The sequence below is a fragment of the Dipodomys ordii genome, unplaced genomic scaffold, assembly GCF_000151885.1.
Source record: "Dipodomys ordii isolate 6190 unplaced genomic scaffold, Dord_2.0 Scaffold40, whole genome shotgun sequence".
NCBI lineage: Eukaryota > Metazoa > Chordata > Mammalia > Rodentia > Heteromyidae > Dipodomys > Dipodomys ordii.
In genome coordinates this window covers 4,552,362-4,570,944 of record NW_012267256.1, presented here as the reverse complement: position 1 = coordinate 4,570,944, position 18,583 = coordinate 4,552,362, and the positions used below count along the sequence as shown (strand labels likewise).

The following is an 18,583-nucleotide window of genomic DNA, read 5'->3' as shown; positions in this document are numbered from 1 at the left end:
AATCTTCCTTTGATGCAATTATTTCTCAAATAGAGTCTCAAGTCTGGCCCTTGGCCTGAGCCCTGGTCTTCTTATTCATTGGAATCCCAAATAAATGGGATGACAGATACATGTCTTACTGCACCCAGCTTCTTGGTTGAGATGAAGTCTTGCAAACCTCAAAGGGCAGCCTACCTGCTCTCTATCTCGTGAATAGCTGGGATTACAGATGTGCGTCACCAGGCCTAGCTTAAATCTCTATTGTTCTATCATTTTTCTCACCTCCATTTTCTCTTTGTTTTAGGTTATCATTAACCCCCCTTCTTTTTAATTAAAAATAATTTCTGACTCTACTTTTTAAAAATTGGTTCCTGCCCCTGGCTGGTTTCCACGCCTCTCTTCTGGGTGATTTCTCTAGTGTGATTACTAAGGATACTGGACATGATGTAACCCAGGTCTAGGGTTTTCTTCTTCATGCACTGCCTTGCTAACAGATACCCTATCTCTGGGTTAATGTCACTTCCCCCAAGAAGCCTTCCTGGACACCTCAAGTCTGCATTGGTTCATGTTCCTTTCACTCCCATACACTGCTCACTGTATCCTTCCGCGAACCACACTGTAGGTATGTGATCATTACTCATTCCGTTCACTGTATCCTTCCGCGAACCACACTGTAGGTATGTGATCATTACTCATTCCACTAGAGGTTTCCCTCTAAATGAGAGCTTCATGGCCCAAATACTGTTCACCATTTTTTCCCCAGTGGTTGTATGTATTGTTTTTGTTCTATTTTTATCTTCAATTAGTAAATTCAATCACTAATCAAATCTAGGCCCTTTCATATGCAAGGCAAGCAACACCTAGCCTTATAGGTATTTATTGAATGACTGGATAGATGAAGAGGTGGATGGATAGATGTGTGTGTGTGTGTGTGTGTGTGTATGCATATACTGAAGGACCTAATTAGCTGTGTACATGGAGATATCTGGGTTTTCATGTTGATTATCAGATTATTGAAGAATCCAGATTGAGTTTGTGGGGTTCTTTTGGATGTACTGGCATTGGAATTCATGGCCTTGTACATGCTAAGCAAGTATACTAGCAGTTAGGCCATATACTCTAACCCTTTGTGTTTGTGCTCTTACTGGGAGCCAACCTCAGACCGTAATCCTCTTACTTCTGGTCTCCTACACATCTCAGATTATAGATATACGCCACAACTCCCAGCTTGTTTGGGGTTTGTTGTTTTGTTTTTTGTTTGTTTGTGTTTTTGGACTAGTGCTGGGATTTGAACTCAGGACCTTGTGCTAGCTTGGTTTGTTTGTTTGGCTATCTTCCTACCACCTGAAACATACCTCCCAGCCCAGCATTTTGGAGATGATTATTTTGAAGCTGGAATCTTGTGGACTTTTCTGTCTGGGCTGGCTAGCTCTCGGCCTGCTGAAGAGCTAGATTATGGTCATGAGCCACTAGCATCTTGCTTTCCTGTTTGTTTGGGATAGGTTATAGCTGATTGGTTTCTTTTGGTTTTCTTTTTCTTTTTTGCCTAGGCTCGCCTCAAAGTATTAGAAAAGACATAGGACAGAGAAAAAGAGTGTGTAGCATGGGCATCTGATGGAAAGACACACTTCAGCCCCTTTGATTTTACAGGGGCTCACAGCGAAGAGATGGTCTTGAAGTCTCAGTAGAGACTCTAGACATCAGTTCTTGAACAACATCTGAGCTATGAAGATTTTGAGGACTCATGGAGATGGATGAAATTCACTTCATATTAAGAGATAGCGATGTATTTCTGGGACCAGGAGCAGAATATTATGGCTGGATTATGAAATGTACAGATGTGTTGAGCAGAGACTGGTCCCCGGTGATGCCGTTTGGGGAAGTAGTGAAAATTCGGGAGGTCTGGCCTAGCTGGAGGGCGTGAGTTGTTGGGGTAAGCCTTTGAAGCTTACACTGGATCATACTGGTTATACTGGATTCCTCCGCCCATCTGTTTCCTGCCTGGCATACGGTAACAGCTTCTCCACCACTTACTCCTGCTTCTATTAGTTTACTCTTCACCCTGGAAACTTGGAGCCAAATAACCCTAGATTGGATCTCTGAATCCATGGAAAAAGTAAATAGTTTCCCCTTTAAGTTGTTCTCTTGGGTATTTTGGTTGCAGCTGTAAATATATCCCACATGGGCCAGGTTCCTCCTGGAGAGAAGGCGCAGGGCTTGGGGCAGACAGCTCTCTTCTACCCAGGGACTCCATTGTGACTTGTCAGCTATCAGAAACGGGGAATGGGGAGATATCTTGGTGGTACCCTAAGCTAGGTCGTACCCTAAAGCATCTTCTTCCTATATCTATAACAAACAATAACAACGGTGTTTAAAGGTTTCCATGTTACTCTTGGATAGATATTTTTTATTTCCTCCATGAGCCAGAACTAAGTATTCTTGACTCTTTTGTCACATGTTCTTGAGTCAAAGACAAGAAGGATTTCTACCAGTACTGGGATTAGAGACTGTGAAGAGCCCAATGGCGTAAGTAATAAGTTCAATATAGTCTACCCTTTTGGGTAAAAAGAATAATGACTAGAGGAGTAAATAAACAAAGATGATTCTAAACACTGTATTTGGAGAGCCAGGTGTTCAGGGCAGACAGAAACCAGCAATATGAAACAACCAGAGACAATCGAGCAGGTTTTCTCCTGAAGGCTGGTGCCTCTCAGATGCCTCCTCACAGCTTCTAGAGGGCGTTCGTAATCCCCAAGGTGTCCCTCACCTCCCAAGATGACAGGACTGTGGCCTCTAGCTTTCCTTAAAGAGCTGATAGCTGTTCTACCTTCCTGCTGTCCTAATGATTCTGGAATGAAAATCAAAATGTGATTGACTTCCATTCATTTTGAGACCAGAGTTAACAGAAGTAGATTGTTTTTCTTCACCAAGGTATGTTTTCCCACCATATGGATGTTAACTACATATTCATTTTAGTTCATTGGTTTAAAATGGGGGCAACTGAATAGAACCCTGATTTCTTTCTTTTTTTTCTCTCTTTTTTTTTTTTAGTTGGTCATAGGGATTGAACTCAGGCACTGTCTCTGAGCTTTTCTGCTCAAGGTTAGTACTCTACCACTTTGAGCCGCAGCTCCACTTCCAGTCTTTAGGTAGTTAATTAGAGACAAGAGTCTTATGGCCTTTCCTGCCAGGGGTGGCTCTGAATCATGATCCTCAGATCTCAGTCTCCTGAGTAGCTAGGATTACAGGCGTGAGCCACCAGCACCTGGTGGCTTATATCCCTGATTTCTATTGGTTCTGTGCAATGTCTTTTAGTTGCTTATTTAGTCACATTTCATGGATTCTTTATTGCAGAAAATAGGCCTTTAAATGTAGGTATTCTCAAAAAATGAAAGTTTAAAGATTATGAGGGAAAATGATAGTAGAGTTGCTGGTGGTTGCTGGGATTCTTTTTTCAAATTTCAAAATTATGTATCAAGAAATGTATATTCATACTATGGACAAATTAATTCTTTAAAAAATATTAGTGCCCAGTGAGGCTGAAAGATAAACTCAGCTAGACAGAATTTCCATCCTTGGGCCTAAACTTTTTCCCAGTTTGCAGAATGAAATCTGTTGAATAACATTTCTGAGGAAGAAAACATTCAGAGTGGTTAGAAGGTATTAAAAACCATCATAATTGTCACAGCATATTTTATCTCTTTGCATCTTTTATGAGCTATTGAGTACATAGAGAAATGCATGTACACTGAATATAGAAGCATAACTGATTTATAGTAAATCAATTGTATATCTCCTCTGATTAAAGTCAGGAGAACTTGGCTCATAGAATTGAGCAAATACACTTTGATTTGTATTCTCACACTCCAAATATTTCCTGGCACATTCAAGCAGGAACAATAATAATTTATTGAATAAATAGATGGGTGAATGGTAAAATGAGCAACATCAGCACCAAAATGCTTTGAAATCTCTCAGAGTACTTTGGTAATAAGAATAGCCTTGAAAGCTTGAAGCAAGGAAGTTAATAAGATGGCTGATTAAAAAGCCAAGAATATGCTGGGCGCAGGTGGCTCATACCTGTAACCCCAGCTACTCAGGAAGCTGAGATCTGAGGATCACAGTTCAAAGCCAGCCTGGGCAGAAAAGTCTGAGAAATTCTTATCTCCAATAAACCACCAGAAAACCAAAAGTGGTGCTGTGGTTCATGTGGTAGAGCACGAGCCTTGAACTGAAGAGCCCAGAGTTCAAGCCTCACAACCGACCAAAAACAAAAAACAAAAACTAAGGGACTAAACTGAGCAATAGGAAGAGGCTTTTGGATTTGAGGGGAAGGGGAAGGAGTTGTTTGTTTTGAGACAGGATCTCACTATGTCGCCCAGGCTAAGCTTCAAACTGTCGATCCTCTTTCTTCAACCTTATGAATTCTGGGATTATAGGCCGCACCACTACACCCAACTTAAGGTATTCTAATCTTTAATACAAAGCTTTATTTTTTTTAAGTCCTGACATTTATGTTCAACTTGAGTTCACATTGAAGGAAGACTTCCTTTTGTCCAAATAGGATATCTCACTGCTGAAACTCAAGCCTGGAATCCCAACCACATCTATTAGTGTTTCTTTGCCAGGGATCTGTCCACTCATGGTGCAATTCTCAATAATATCAGCTACATCTGATCCTGTGATCATATAGGAGGCCCCATTTTGGCCAACTGTGTTATGAAAAAAATAGATAGATATGCAAGAGATACTTCGTTCTGCTTTTCCATGACCTAAGAGAACTCTGATCCACTAGTTTTCAGTCTTCCCTTTTTCCCCAAAGAGGTCTTACACCCTCCTTCTGAGCTTCCGTTGCACATTGAACACACATCATGATGACAATTGACATAGAACACAATTGATAATGAGCCTTCCTTCCTACCAATCAATGTTCCTTTCAAGGATGAGTCTTTGTCTACATCTGTAACCCAATCAATAGGTGCTTTAAATATTAAAAATTGAGACTGGTTTTGTCAACTATTGGGGACATTCATGAAGCTCAATCTACCCATTAAATTTGAGGGAAGATTAGATGTGGCCAAATTAAGGGGTTAGATGTTACTCACCACTTGAAGGAGTAATGAAAATATTTCAGAACACCCTCCCCACTCAGCACAATGAGTCACATGTTACTACTTCAGGTGAAAATGGTGGTAAAAACAACAACAACAACAACTATTTTTAACCTAATCGATCCAGCAATATCAAATGACCCAATCTAATATCCTCAAGGAAGAAACCACATTCTAAAGACAGCAACAGACCAAGCAAGAGGAGAGAGACTCTCAGAGGCTCAATGCCAAGAGCTTTGGCCTTCTTTAGGAGGAAGTTTGGGCTACCCCAGATCTATTCAGGGACAGAGAGACTAAGGATAGGTAGATTTCGCAAGACATGGCCCTAAGAAGACATCATTTGAACCTATACCAAGTGGCCTACAACCATACTCCCAGATAGAGAAAATGAAGCAGCCTCATTACATGCATAAACTTAGGAGAGAAATCAGTAACCTCTCCTATCACTGCTTTCTTCTTTGTATGATTTCAAACATTTAAAAGACCTAAATCTCAACTATAAAAACATTATTGAAGTGTCTACAATAAAGATGCAGTGGTGGGCTGGGAAGGTGGCTCAGTGGTAGAGCGCTTGCCTTGCATGCCTGAGGCCCTGGGTTCAATTCCTCAGCACCATATAAGCAAAAAGAAAAAAAAAAGATGCAGTGATCATCTTTGAGATGTAGCACATTTCCAAGGCAGAGTTTGAAAGATGGAAGCATAGCACACTCTCCTGGATTGTGTATAGCAAAGCATCGTGAATAAGCTCCACTCTCTTGTTTCCTAATGTACAACTTAGACCTATGATCGCCTTCTGTCCCTCTTTCTCTTAATATTTTTTCTCATTCTCTCTCTTCCTTACGCCTATCTCTTTATTTTAGAGACTTTTTTTCCCAATGAAATGAATTCAATTATCATAAGAATGAAAATGACAATCAAAACTTATCCCTAAGCCTTGAGCTGAAGAGCTGAGGGGCAGCACCCAGGCCCAAAGTTCAGGCCCCATGACCAACAAAACAAAAACAAAAACGAAAAACAACTTATCCCTACTTCTACCACCTGGATCCAGCACTGTTCCATTCTCTAGTAGAAATCCTCTCGGACTCTTTTTCTATGCAAATACTCATCAAGATGAACAGAAGCTTAAAGCACCAGGAAATACAGCAAGAGCTCAAAGAGCTATTGATACTATTTTTCTACCAATCTGTTTAAGATATTCTAAATATACCTTATTTTAAAATCAATATGATCATTTCAGTAGCACAACTTGCATTACAATTCCCCTATTTGAGGATAATGAAAACTATTTTGTACTCTGCCCTGTTATAAACTTTGAAGTAAACATTCTTATTCGTACAGGTAGACACATATGCCCAACATTTCTTTTTGCCTAAGGTGTATATAAATTCTCATCACAGCTGTTTGATCTCTGTCTTCTTGTTAAGACTTAGTGGATATTGTTCTCCTCAATTATAAGTCAGTAATAATATCTGTTTTACAAAGTTGTTGTAAGTATTAAGTATTTTAAGTATGTGAAGTGCTTGCTATAATTCTGGCTCAGAGATAACATTTAATAAGTGGTATATTACCCTCAGAATAATTTGTTGAAAGTAGAACATATTGGCTCAAGATTTACAGGATTTATTATTATTATTGTTATTATTATTTTCAGTAGTTGTACAAAGGGGTTTCGATTATACTTCAGTTTATGAACACAGTACATCTTGATACCAATTTCTGCCTTGACAGCTGAGATTAACCATTCACCATCTTCTTCAGAACTCTGAGTACTGAAGTACCATATATAGATGAGCTGATAGGGAGATTTAAACTGGTTTAAAAAAAACAAAAACAAGTTTAATTAAAGGGACTGGAGTGAGGAATTAAAGCAGAACCAGCAAGTAAAGCTGAAAAAAATTGAAAGAGCAAGTTTTCCTCTCTGCCATCATCCTTTTTTTTAAACATCAAGAAGTTACAAGCTCTTTGAACAGGTAGTAAACACCAAATTGACAAGAACAAGTCTGACAAATGTGTGCTCTAAACTTATCAATTGCGTCTGAGTTTGGTGCAAGCTTAAGCCAATTGTCTTTGCATTTTGGAATAATGCCATGTTTTGAGTAATAGAACCACCTAAACCTTCTGCTTGATAATAGAAGAATGAATAAAACTTGCTAGACGATATGATCACCTGTGGTCAGCTCGGAAAACCCAGACAAGAGCTACTACTTTGTGTTTTACTCTCATTTCCAGTGTGTGAAAGAGGAGACGGTTCTCTTTCTCTTTCCTATTTCTCTCAACTCTATCCTGCATTACTAAAATCAATCCTGGCTACATTTCCTCCTTGATGTAGAGATGCGGCTGAATTAGTAAAGCAACAGCCTTGAGCAAAAAGGCCAAGTGAGAGCACAAGGCCTTGAGTTCAAGCCCCACTACCAGCACTAAACTTCCGCCTTACGAGACTCTCCTTTTTGAAAGATCCCTTGACATTGCTTCTCATTGTGGATCTCAAGTTACTGGGCACTGTGTAGAAACTGGAATCCTATTTTGCATTCTTTTCGTTAGTAAGATTACTTTTAATTTTTTTAAAGCAGCTACTTTTATACATGAGATTTATTTTCTTATTTTTTATATGTGTATATTTTGTTAACTGGAAATGACATATCCTCATACATTTATTACATTTTTATGTCTTTTCTTGTATAAGATGTCCATGTGAATCACTTGTGAACTTTTCTTTAAAAAAGTATTTTAGAAGGTATTTTATTTGGGGTTGTTAGCAATGATCTGGAGTCTGGGAAGGATGAGGAAGGCACGGATGTCTGGAGTAGGAAGCATCCTCTTATACCACACGTTACACTCTCTCATGATCCCTTTCCTATGGGAAAATGTAACTGAAAGTGTGATTAAAATCTTACTGTATGCCAGCCACACATCAAACTCACTGTGTAATTCTATTGTGTGCCACATTTGATTCTTTTTGGCAGTCCTGAAGCTTGAACTCAGACCCTTGCATTTACCTGTCCTTTGATGGTAATCTTTGTGAGTTTCATTTATCCTTTTGAATGTATATCATAACCCTATATATTTTGTTTTATAACCTAGTATTATCAACGAAAAGGATTAATTCACATGTACAATTATTGATATTTGAGCTTTAATCTTGATTTATATTTGGGGATAAAGTACTTGTATAGTATACATGGTATACATTTGATAGTATACATTATAGTATAGTTTTATTCTTTTGGTTGAGGGAAGGAGACTCAGACCACTTGAGTCACACTTCCACTTCCAGCTCTTCAGTAGTTTATTGGAGATAAGAGTCTCATGGACTTTCCTGCCTGGCCTGACTTCAAACAGTAATCCTCAGATCTCAGTATCCTGGAATAGTTTTAGGATTACAGGCATGAGCCACTATATTTTTTGGGGGGGGTCCGGTCGTAAGGCCTGAACTCTGGGCCTGGCCGCTGTCCCTCAGCTCTTCAGCTCAAGGCTAGTGCTCTACCACCTGAGCCACAGCGCCACTTCTGGCTTTTTTTCTTTTTGCTTATGTGGTGCTGAGGAATCGAACCCAGGGCCTCATGCATGCAAGGCAAGCGCTCTACCACTGAGCCACCTTCCCAGCCCCACGGGCACAATATTTTTTATATGTGGTTGTAATGGAATTTTAACTCAGGACCTCGTATTTCTATGCTGGTGCTCTACCACTTGAGCTATGCCTCCAGCCCTGCTTTTAGCTGATTAGTTTGGTGATGGAGTCTAGCAAACTGGGTAGCTAGTATTACAGGAAGGAACCCCTAGCATGAAGCACACAAAAGTGCAAAGGCAGAACTCAGAAGAGAGCAAGATTTTTCCATAGATCACTCTAGAGCTATGGGAGGAAAAGGATCTCAACCTACGTTTGTGCACTATAAATTAGAATGAATCACGGACTTCAATGTAAAATGTGAAATAATAAAAATTTTCAGGTCAAGTTTAAGATTTCTATGTATAGAAATCTTCAGTGCCGGGGCTGGGAAGGTGACTCAGTGGTAGAGCGCTTGCCTTGCATGCCTGAGGCCCTGGGTTCGATTCCTCAATACCACATAAGCAAAAAGAAAAAAAGTTGGAAGTGGCGCTGTGGCTCAAGTGGTAGAGCACTAGCCTTGAGCTGAAGAGCTGAGGGACAGCGCCCAGGCCCAGAGTTCAGGCCCCAGGACTGGACCCCCCCCCCAAAAAAAGAAATCTTCAGTGCCCAAAGTTAATCAATGATTTCTTAAACCTGACGTCCAAAGCATAATACATGAAAGGAAAACTTGATAAATGTACTTCATCAAAGTAAAAAAAAACTTTTCTCTACAAAAGGCTTTGTTGAGAATTAATCTGAAAGAAAAACTACAACTAGAAGACATTTGCACTGGGTACTGGTGGCTTAAACCTGTAATCCTAACTACTAAAGAGGCTGAGATCTGAGGATAGTAGTTCAAAGCCAGTCGGGGCAGGAAAGTCCATGAGACTCTTATCTCTGATTATCCACCAGAAAACCAGAAGTGGTGCTGTGGCTCAATAGGTAGAGCATTAGCCTTGAGATGAAGAGCTGAGGGACAGCACCCAGGCCCAGAGTTCAAGTCCCACAACTGACCAAAAAAGGTATTTGTAAATGAGATATATATATATAGCAAAGGACTCATTTCTAGAGTACATAAAGAACTCCTAACAACTGATTTATTTTATTGCAGGGCTAGAGGTTGAACCTAGGGCCTTGTACCTGGTGGGCAGGTCTCTACCTCGCACCTTCATTCCTAGTATTCCCAATATGAAGTTCTATCCCAATATGAACAACTTGACACAGTAAAAGAAGAAAAATTGAAATTGTGATCCAAGCAATCATATAAAAAGATATTGAATATCATTAGTCATTAGGGAAGTGCCTACCTCTCAGATGACAAAAGTAAAAGATCATGACTATATCAAATTTTGGTGAAGACGTGGAGAAACTATCATCCATGCACTGCTGATGGGAATGTGAAGGGATTCAGTCACTCTAGAAAACAGTTATCAGTCCCTTTAAAAATTAAACATGGAACGCCCATACCACTCACTAGTTGTACATTTATCTCAGTGAAATGCCAGCTTATGTTTACACAAATAGTTATGAAAAATTCATTCATAAAGGCCATTCCCCAGAAGCACCCTAGATATCCTTGAAGGCGTGCAGGTTAAATAAACCGTGGTGTATCCACACAATGGAATTCTACTCCATAAAAAAAGAGCACCACACTGCTGATACAAGCAACAATGCAGGTGAATCACCAGAAAATTATGCTGAGTGGAAAATGTCAACTAGAAAGTATTATAGGCTGTATTTTTCCATTTATATGCCATTCTTAGAATGATATTATAGAAATGGAGGTCAGATGTACTCTAGTGTTCTAGTGTTTAAGTACTGGGTGCGAGAGAACGGGCCTGGCTGTGTGAAGACTGCGTGATTGAAACACTGGTGGAAATGCTCTGAAGCTTCATGTTATCAACGCAAATATCCTTGTTCTACTACAGTTTGCAAAATTGGGAGAAACTGGGAAACAGAGTCCACAGGATGTTTCTGTGTAACATCTTGTAACTGCTCAACAAAAAGTTTAACCAAATTAAACGTAAAAATGTGTATGGCAGCCCTTGTCCTTTCTACGATGTATCTGTCCCCTCCAAATCTCATTTTAAAATTTAATTGCCACACGTTATAACGGCATTAAGACGTAATTAGGTCATGAAGGATTCATTCTCATGGGAGCATTAAATGACTTACTGGAAGGCCTTTTGGGTGTGGGCTAGCTCGTCCTGCCGCAGCCCAGCCCAGGCGTGTTCTCAGTGCAACGGCCAAGAAGCAGAGGCAAGCCCAGTTGTGCAAGTGTTTTTTCAAGATATGCATGTAGTTCAGCAACAGCCAGTGTCTTGATTGGCCTATGCAAGTCACATGACAGGATGTAGTTATAGGCTGGGGCTGAGTGCCTCAGGAGGTTGGAGAACACTGCTGAGTTAAATAACAAGATTCACAGGTGGGTAAGAGAATGGAGCCAATTACTACAGATTGGTTCAGAAACAAACCAACATATAGGAGAGGTAACGGTACCAATTCTAAGAAAAAGTAAGGCATATTATGAAAATGCTCACATGAGGTAGAGGTAGAGATGGAAGAATGGTGCTAATTTTGATTAGATGCTTGAAGAATGCCTTTTTAGAAGATACAGGGACTTTACTAAAAGGAGGGATTATTTAGGGCATGTGAAGGAACAAAACCAAAGAGACAAAATAATAAAATACTAAACAAATGAAAGTGAAGAGAACTCAGCTGGAAATGGTAAAGTACCATTCTCACCCATCAACTCGTGTGTTCCGTGATGACTTTCACGTGTTTCTTAAGCGCATCAAAGTCACACTGGGTTTTGTTGGTGGTGGTATAGTAGGAGTTGGCTCAGGGCTTCATGCTAGGCACTTAGGCCAGGCCCCTGGACCTCTTTTGCTTAGTTACTTTTTAGATAATGTCTTTTTTCCTGAAGCTAGCCTCTGACTGTGATCTTCCTGATTCTTCTATGCAGCTGGGATTATAGACACGAACTACCATCCTTGGTCAGCCATATATCATACAAATTGCTTACAGGACCAGTAGTCTGATGCTGCGATAAGTATTTCACACTGGGTCAGTCACTGTGTTTTTACACCAACGGTATGCATGAATTTATGGAATTTTATGTATTTACTCCTAAATAGAATTTTGAATGTCCTCTGAGACCCAAGGAAACTACTGACATACTGAGTCAGTAGAATTAAACACTTAACAAAATAGTTCTGTTTAATATAACTATGAAGAAGAAAACAAAATCAAATTTGTGTTCAATACCAGAAAATTGCAAAAACTGAGTTTTTTTTAAGAGTGTGAATCTATATGAAAAGCAAGAAATCATTAGTATGCCATAATTAGCACTCCACTGGGAGAGAAATCAATTCAGTAGCAAAAATATTGGTTTAAAATGCCATAAAATTGTTAACCTTGCATTTATTTGAAGTTCAGTTAAAATGATGTTAGGAGTTGTTTTTATGAAATATATATGATTACTGTGTATTTGAGAGGAGGGGGATGCAGTTATAAAATTCAGTGCATATTCTACAAAATTAGGAAAATTGAGAGTAGAGAGGTTGAGAAGAATGAGGGAAATGATGAAAAGGGGGATATGGATCAAGATTCATTGTATTCATCTACTACTTTGTTGAATGGCAGCCCTTTTGTGTGTGTTTATATGTGTGTGTGCGACTATCTATCTATCTACTTGTCTTCAAAATTGGTGCTTAAATTTGTAGACCAGTTTGGGAGGGTTTTACTAGATGGTGCTCAATGGCTCCCTGGAGGGCACAGCTGAGAGACTGCGTCAGTAGCTGATGCCCTACTCAGCTAATTTAGCATGAATGAAATGAAGTCTAAAAATAGAATTAAATATGATAATTAATTTATAGAGACTGTTTTGCTTAGCAGTAGAAAGTACAATGACAACTTGCAAGGAAGAAATTCTGGAATGTTATGTGCTCTTTAAGAATGTTTTATAAAACAAATGGAAAATTTTGGCTATTAGGTAGTTTTACTTAACAAGTGATTGTTGAACTAAAAAATTCAAGTAAAAGCGCACTAGGGATACATATGAGACACAAATACATCCATAACCCACCGTTGTATTTTACATTGAACTAAGTGTTCCACATTGTGTTTTTATTAGCATGATTTAGTTGTCCAAGGGAGGTTTTATTGACATTGTAACATGTGTGGACAATGAGTCCTGATCAACCTCAGCTCCTCTATAACTCTTTCCCATCTTACTCCTCCTTCTTAAAACAATTTCAACAGGCTTCATTGTTCTATTTTCATACATGAAAACAAACCACTCAACCGCATTTACTTTTATTAATCTTTTCATAGCCTATTTCATAATTATAAATCTTTTATCTGTGTCCTCATATATGAATTCTATATAAAAAGACAAAATATATTTTTACATGACAGAACACATTTACTAAAATATTGGATCATATTATAACTTCTACAACACATCTGTGTGTATACATGTGTATATAGACTGGGAGCAAAGGATTTATTATTTTCTCCTATCCTGACCTACATGTTTATGACTGCAGCAATGGTATCCCTTATTAAGATGTATAGAAGTCCGTGAACTTAGAACATGGCTTCACATATAGCTTTTTAAATATCTTTTATTTTTTGTCAGTTGTAGGGTTCCAACCCAGGGGCTGGGCACTGTCCCTGAGCTCTTTTGCTCAAGGCTAGTGCTTGACCACTTTGAGCCACAGCTACACTTCCAGTTTTCTGGTGGCTAATTGAAGTGTCATGTCCTTTCCTGCCAAGGCTGGCTTCGAATTGTGATCTTCAGATCTCAGCCTCCTGAGTAGCTATGATTACAGTCATGAACCACCAGCACCTGACTCTGACTTTTAAGTAGTAAGGAACTCAATTTCCTCTTTCCTCTTTTCCATGAACTATTGACTAAACTTGAGTTTGTGTAATCCCAAAATATGTTGTACCATAGCCTGGACCCTCACCTACAATGTGCATTATTTATTTATTGGTTTCTTATTTTAGGCATTGTCTAATTATGTATCTCAGGCTAAAAGGCCAAGCTGCCCTCAAACTCATGACCCTCTTGCTTTAGCCTCTCAAGTGCTGAGGTTATAGGTATGTACCACCACCAGTGTGTGCAGATCCAAAGCCAGCCCTTGAAACGCTGCCTTTTCTATTCTATGCAAACTATCTGTTATTACATTGCTTAAAAGCCAGAGTTAGTGGGGAGTTCATTTCTGGGTGATTTCTTGTACCCTGTCTACATCATGACTGACTCACAAATGAGGAGGCTGCCTAGACTAACTGAACAAAGTCAGCCAGCTAAATATGCATTTAGCTCACACCATCTAACTTCATGCTCAATGGCAAGACAATTGGGAATAGAGTCGACATTTCACATGTAGCCTATCTCGCATCCTTCACCTTGCCCCACCTCACACTTTACTGCCTGACCTGTACTGATCATCCGAGTCTCTGGCTCTTGGACGCATTACCTATTTATAGAAGTTGCTGCCCATTCTGACACTCAATCTGCTCTCTGGCCCTGAGCCTGGCTTCCCTCCTCACCTGTAATTTGCACTTACTCTTTGATGATACTGCTTCTGTCTCTCAGCCATGCATCCTTGACACAGACTTCCACAGAACAACAAATATCTATATAATCATTCACTGGATTCAAAAACTGATTAGTAAAAGGGTGAAACGTTTGCTCCAAGCAATCAAGAAAGCAAATGCAACCTCAAATATTGAGTGTGCCAGGGGAAAGAACTGAACACTTAGAAGAGGAGCTCTCAGCTATATACAGAGTTAAATTTTTAAGAAGAAGGCTTGGCTGGTCTATGTGGCTCTGAGTTCTGAGACTGGAGAATGATGAAGGGGATTCTGAGGTTCTCGAGATTATGAGATGATGCTGAATCTACAAGTGTTGAGGAAAATGCAAGGTGGCTTTAGGTGCTGCTAAATTGATATGAAGTATGACTGCTGGTCACTCGACGTGGGAAGGTTAGAGAAGATGCCCTGAATAGATGACATTTTGATACCAAACTGATTGACAAAAGATTCAGCTCTGTAAAACTAACCATGAAGAAATCAAAGAACAATGCACACTGATGGGCTTCAGCATTTGGGAGCTCCGTTCACTTTCCCTTCCTCCCCTCCTCTCTCCCTCCCTTCCTTCCATTTCTTTAAAAGGTACTGGGTTTATACTCATGCTCACTTTGCTTCCTTGCTTATATTGCTAGGTAGGCACACCGGCAAGCCTACCTTAGTGCTGGGTGTTCTGGAAATGAAGTCCTGTGGATTATTCTACCATGAATAGTTTGGGACCATGTTCTTCCTGAATAGTTAGGATTACAGGCATGAGCCAGTGGCACTCAACTGAAACTATCTTCAGATATTGAAAGCCAGAGAAAGTGCTGGAAAACTCCTTACTACAGGCCTTTCTTTGGATATTTTAATAATTCTGTTAAGGCAATATATTCATATACTTTTATTTCTTGGATATTTTTACCAAATACCTGTGTAAAGAGTAAAGATAAGGTATTAATGCTTAATGTAGAATTTTGTAATTTTCATCTCATTCTTATAGGCACCTCCTAGAACACCTCAAATTAGCAAACATGTAAATAATTCTTTTAAAATTCTTTATAAATCCATAGGGAGTTACAAAAAATTCTTTTGCTTTGGAGGTCTACAATGCTAGTGATTTAAAGTATTGTAATGCAAATATCAAAACCAGGAAATAAAGGCATCGGTATCATCCTTGGAACTTAGATTTCAAAGTCTCACATCTTGGAATGCGTCATTTTATGTAATTCTATGTAACTATTATTGCAATCAAGATTCTCTAGTATACCATAAAGAAAAGATTCTGCCCTGCTACTCACTTATTGCCACACCCACTTACTCTGTTCTAGCCTAACCTTGGACAATCACTAACCTCTTCCCCATTTCTGTAATTAAAAAAAATGTTTTAACTGGGTGTGGTGGCTCATGTCTATAATCTCAGCTACTCAGGAATTATAGTCTGAGACTGACCTGGGAAAATAGTCAAGATCCTTTCTGAAAAACAATTAAAGGCCAAAAAAGGTCTGGAGGCATGGTTCAACTGGTAGTGGCTAGCAAGCAAAAGACCTTGAAGTTCAAATGCTAGTGCTGCCAAAATAATGGTAATAATTTGTGGTGTTAAGGATCAAACCCTGGACCTTGCTTATGCTTGCTAGGGAACATTGAGCCTCAAACACGCCCTATTTCAAGAAAATCTTATAAACAGAAGCTGGATAGAGTGGCAAGTACTTGTAATCCCAGCATTTGTTAGGCTGAGGCAAGAGGATTTCAAATTTGAGGTCCACCTGGACTACAATGAGAACCAGACAAAACCAAAGCAAGAAACCATGCAACTAAAAGAGTATGTTTTATAAATGGGATCATGGTTTTCATGTAACATAATAATGAGATCAATCCAAGTTGTTTCATGTATTGGTAGTAAATTTTTTATTACTAATATTCCACAGAGTACAGATGTATCACAGTTTGTGTAAACATTCTTCAGTGGAAAAAAATTGGGGATAGTTTCAGTTTAGGTTATGAATAAAACTGTTCTGAACATTTTTTTTTGTGAATATAAGTGCTCAGTCCTTTTACAAAGATGTCTAGGAGTATAATTTCTTGTCTACGTGTTTTAATTTTTGCTTGTTCCAAAGTGTTTATTATTTCACGTCTGTATTTTGAATACCTGCCTGATCCAGGTTATCCACAGCATCTTTAAACCATTCTGATGTTTATCAGATTTTCATGTGCTTACTTGCTATTTGCAATACTTTGGAAAGTGTCTGCTTATATTTTGTGTGTGTGTGTGTGTGTGTGTGTACTGAGTCTTGAAATCAGGACCTCATGCTTATGTCTTTTTCCCCCCACATCTGGCCCACTACCACTTGAGCCCTGTCTCCATTTACAGCTTTTTGCTGGCTAATTAGAAATCAGTCTATTGGATTTGTCTTCCTAGGATGGCATTATACTATGAACCTCAGATCTTAGCCTCCTGAGTAGCTAGGATTATAGGCATGAGCTACCAGCACTCTGGACACTAAAGGTAGGTTTCTTTTGTTTGTTTTTTTTTTTAACAGTTTTTTTGTTTTGTTTTGTTGTTTTTGGTCAGTCGTGGGCCTGAACTCTGGGCCTGGGCACTGTCCCTTAGCTCTTCAGCTCAAGGCAAGCGCTCTACCACTTGAGCCACTGCGCCACTTCTGGCTTTTTCTGTTTATGTGGTGCTGAGGAATCGAACCCAGGCCAGGGCCTCATGCATGCAAGGCAAGCACTCTACCACTGAGCCACCTTCCCAGCCCCAGGGTTTTTTTTTTTTTTAATATATATATAGGTATTCTGAGTTCCATATTTGAAGTAGTTATTTTTGCTTGCTTTCTAGGCAAGTGCTCTGCCGTGGGAGCCGCACTTCTAGGCGTTAAGGTAGATTTCTAACGTTGTTAGTCAAATGCAAGAGAAGCAGATGGAGTGGTGGACCCAGTCAAGCAGGATCAGCCCCATTATCTTTTAAGACCAAAAGCGTGACTTGGAAACTTCCTCTGAATCCAAAGTTCCTAATTCCACGCCAAGTTATTTTTTTACATTGTTGTTATTATTTATTATTATTATTATTGGCTAGGCATCTCGCTTGCAAACCTGGAACCTGCTTAGGCATAAACCAGATACGAGAAACAGTAGAAATCCGTCACCGTCGGTTCCATGCCGAGAGGAAAATAACAATCGAAAGGTCATCTCGCCGTCGGGCTCAGCCCGGCCGTCTGGGGGCGCCGGGGCCCCGGTGCTCGGTTCCGTGCAAACCCAGGGCCCCGCGCTCCCCGGCGCAGGGCGGCTCTGCTCCCGGGCGCCGGGGCTCCCGGGCCGCGGCCGGCCGGGGTCGGGGTCGGGGTCGGGGTCAACAACCTCCCAGAAAGCGCGCCACGCGAGGTGGCCCCTCGCCGAGGGACTGAGCCCGGGCTGAGTGCCCCCGGAGGGTTCAGGGACGGTGACCTAGAATCCCTGCCCTTCCGGGTCAGGGTTCATTCTCGGTCAGCGCCCTTCGGCCCCAATTTGCAGGCCCGAGGCCGGAGGCGAGGTCTCCGGCGGGCGGTCAGGGTCCAGACACCCCGGGCTGTAATAATGGGGGGGGACCCCGTGGGACACCCCCTCGAGAAGCAGCTGGAATCGGCCAGCGCCTCCCTCGGCCGCCCGGCCGCCAACCGCCTGGAACTCGGCGGCTGTCACCGGCTCCGGCGGGGCGGGGCGACTCCCGAGGTCGGTTAGCGCCACGCCCCCCGCCGCCTGGAGCTCGCGTGTGGTTGGCCGGACCGTCAGGCTCGCACGTGGGGGCGGGGCCGGACACTTCCGGCAGTTCGTGACACGTGTTTCGTTGCTAGGCGACGGCGAGGAGGCGGAGCCGAGGGGGAGAGGCTCTGGAGGACGGGGGAAGGGGCGGGGGGAAAAAAAAAATCCTCGGGGAGGGCCACGCGCCTGATTGGCGGCCTCGCAGCCGCTCTTTTCTCCTTTTCCGGGAGGCGAGACCAGGTCCGGCCCTGGTCCCGCCTCCCCACGCCGCCAACGGGGTGCGCATGCGTAGTGTGCGCAGCCGCCTCCGCCCTCCCTGGGCTCGTGCTAAGGCGGCGAGTCCAGCCGGCACTGGCGCCGCGGCGGGAGCCGCCTCGGAGCCGGTGAACCGAGCGGCCTCGAGGGAGAGGCGCTCGGAGAAGAGGGAGCGCCGGCGGCGGCCGCTGTCTTCCCTGCGGCCGAGGAAAATGGTCTTCGAGTCGGTGGTCGTGGACGTGCTGAACCGCTTCCTGGGGGACTACGTGGTGGACCTGGACACGTCCCAGCTCTCCCTGGGCATCTGGAAAGGTACGGCGGCCCGGTCCCGGCCCCG

The 18,583-nt window shown here is 41.4% G+C and overlaps 1 protein-coding gene across 1 annotated transcript in view; it reads left to right on the top strand.

Annotated features, from left to right (window-relative positions):
- The first annotated feature begins 18,367 nt into the window (after window positions 1–18,367).
- The window catches only part of Vps13a (vacuolar protein sorting 13 homolog A (S. cerevisiae)), a 163,865-nt gene continuing 163,649 nt past the window's right edge, over window positions 18,368–18,583 (top strand). Inside the window, exon 1 of the mRNA XM_013018390.1 lies at window positions 18,368–18,558. Coding sequence (XP_012873844.1) covers window positions 18,459–18,558 — 100 coding nt within the window. The 5' untranslated portion in view covers window positions 18,368–18,458. The remainder of the gene's footprint in view (window positions 18,559–18,583) is intronic.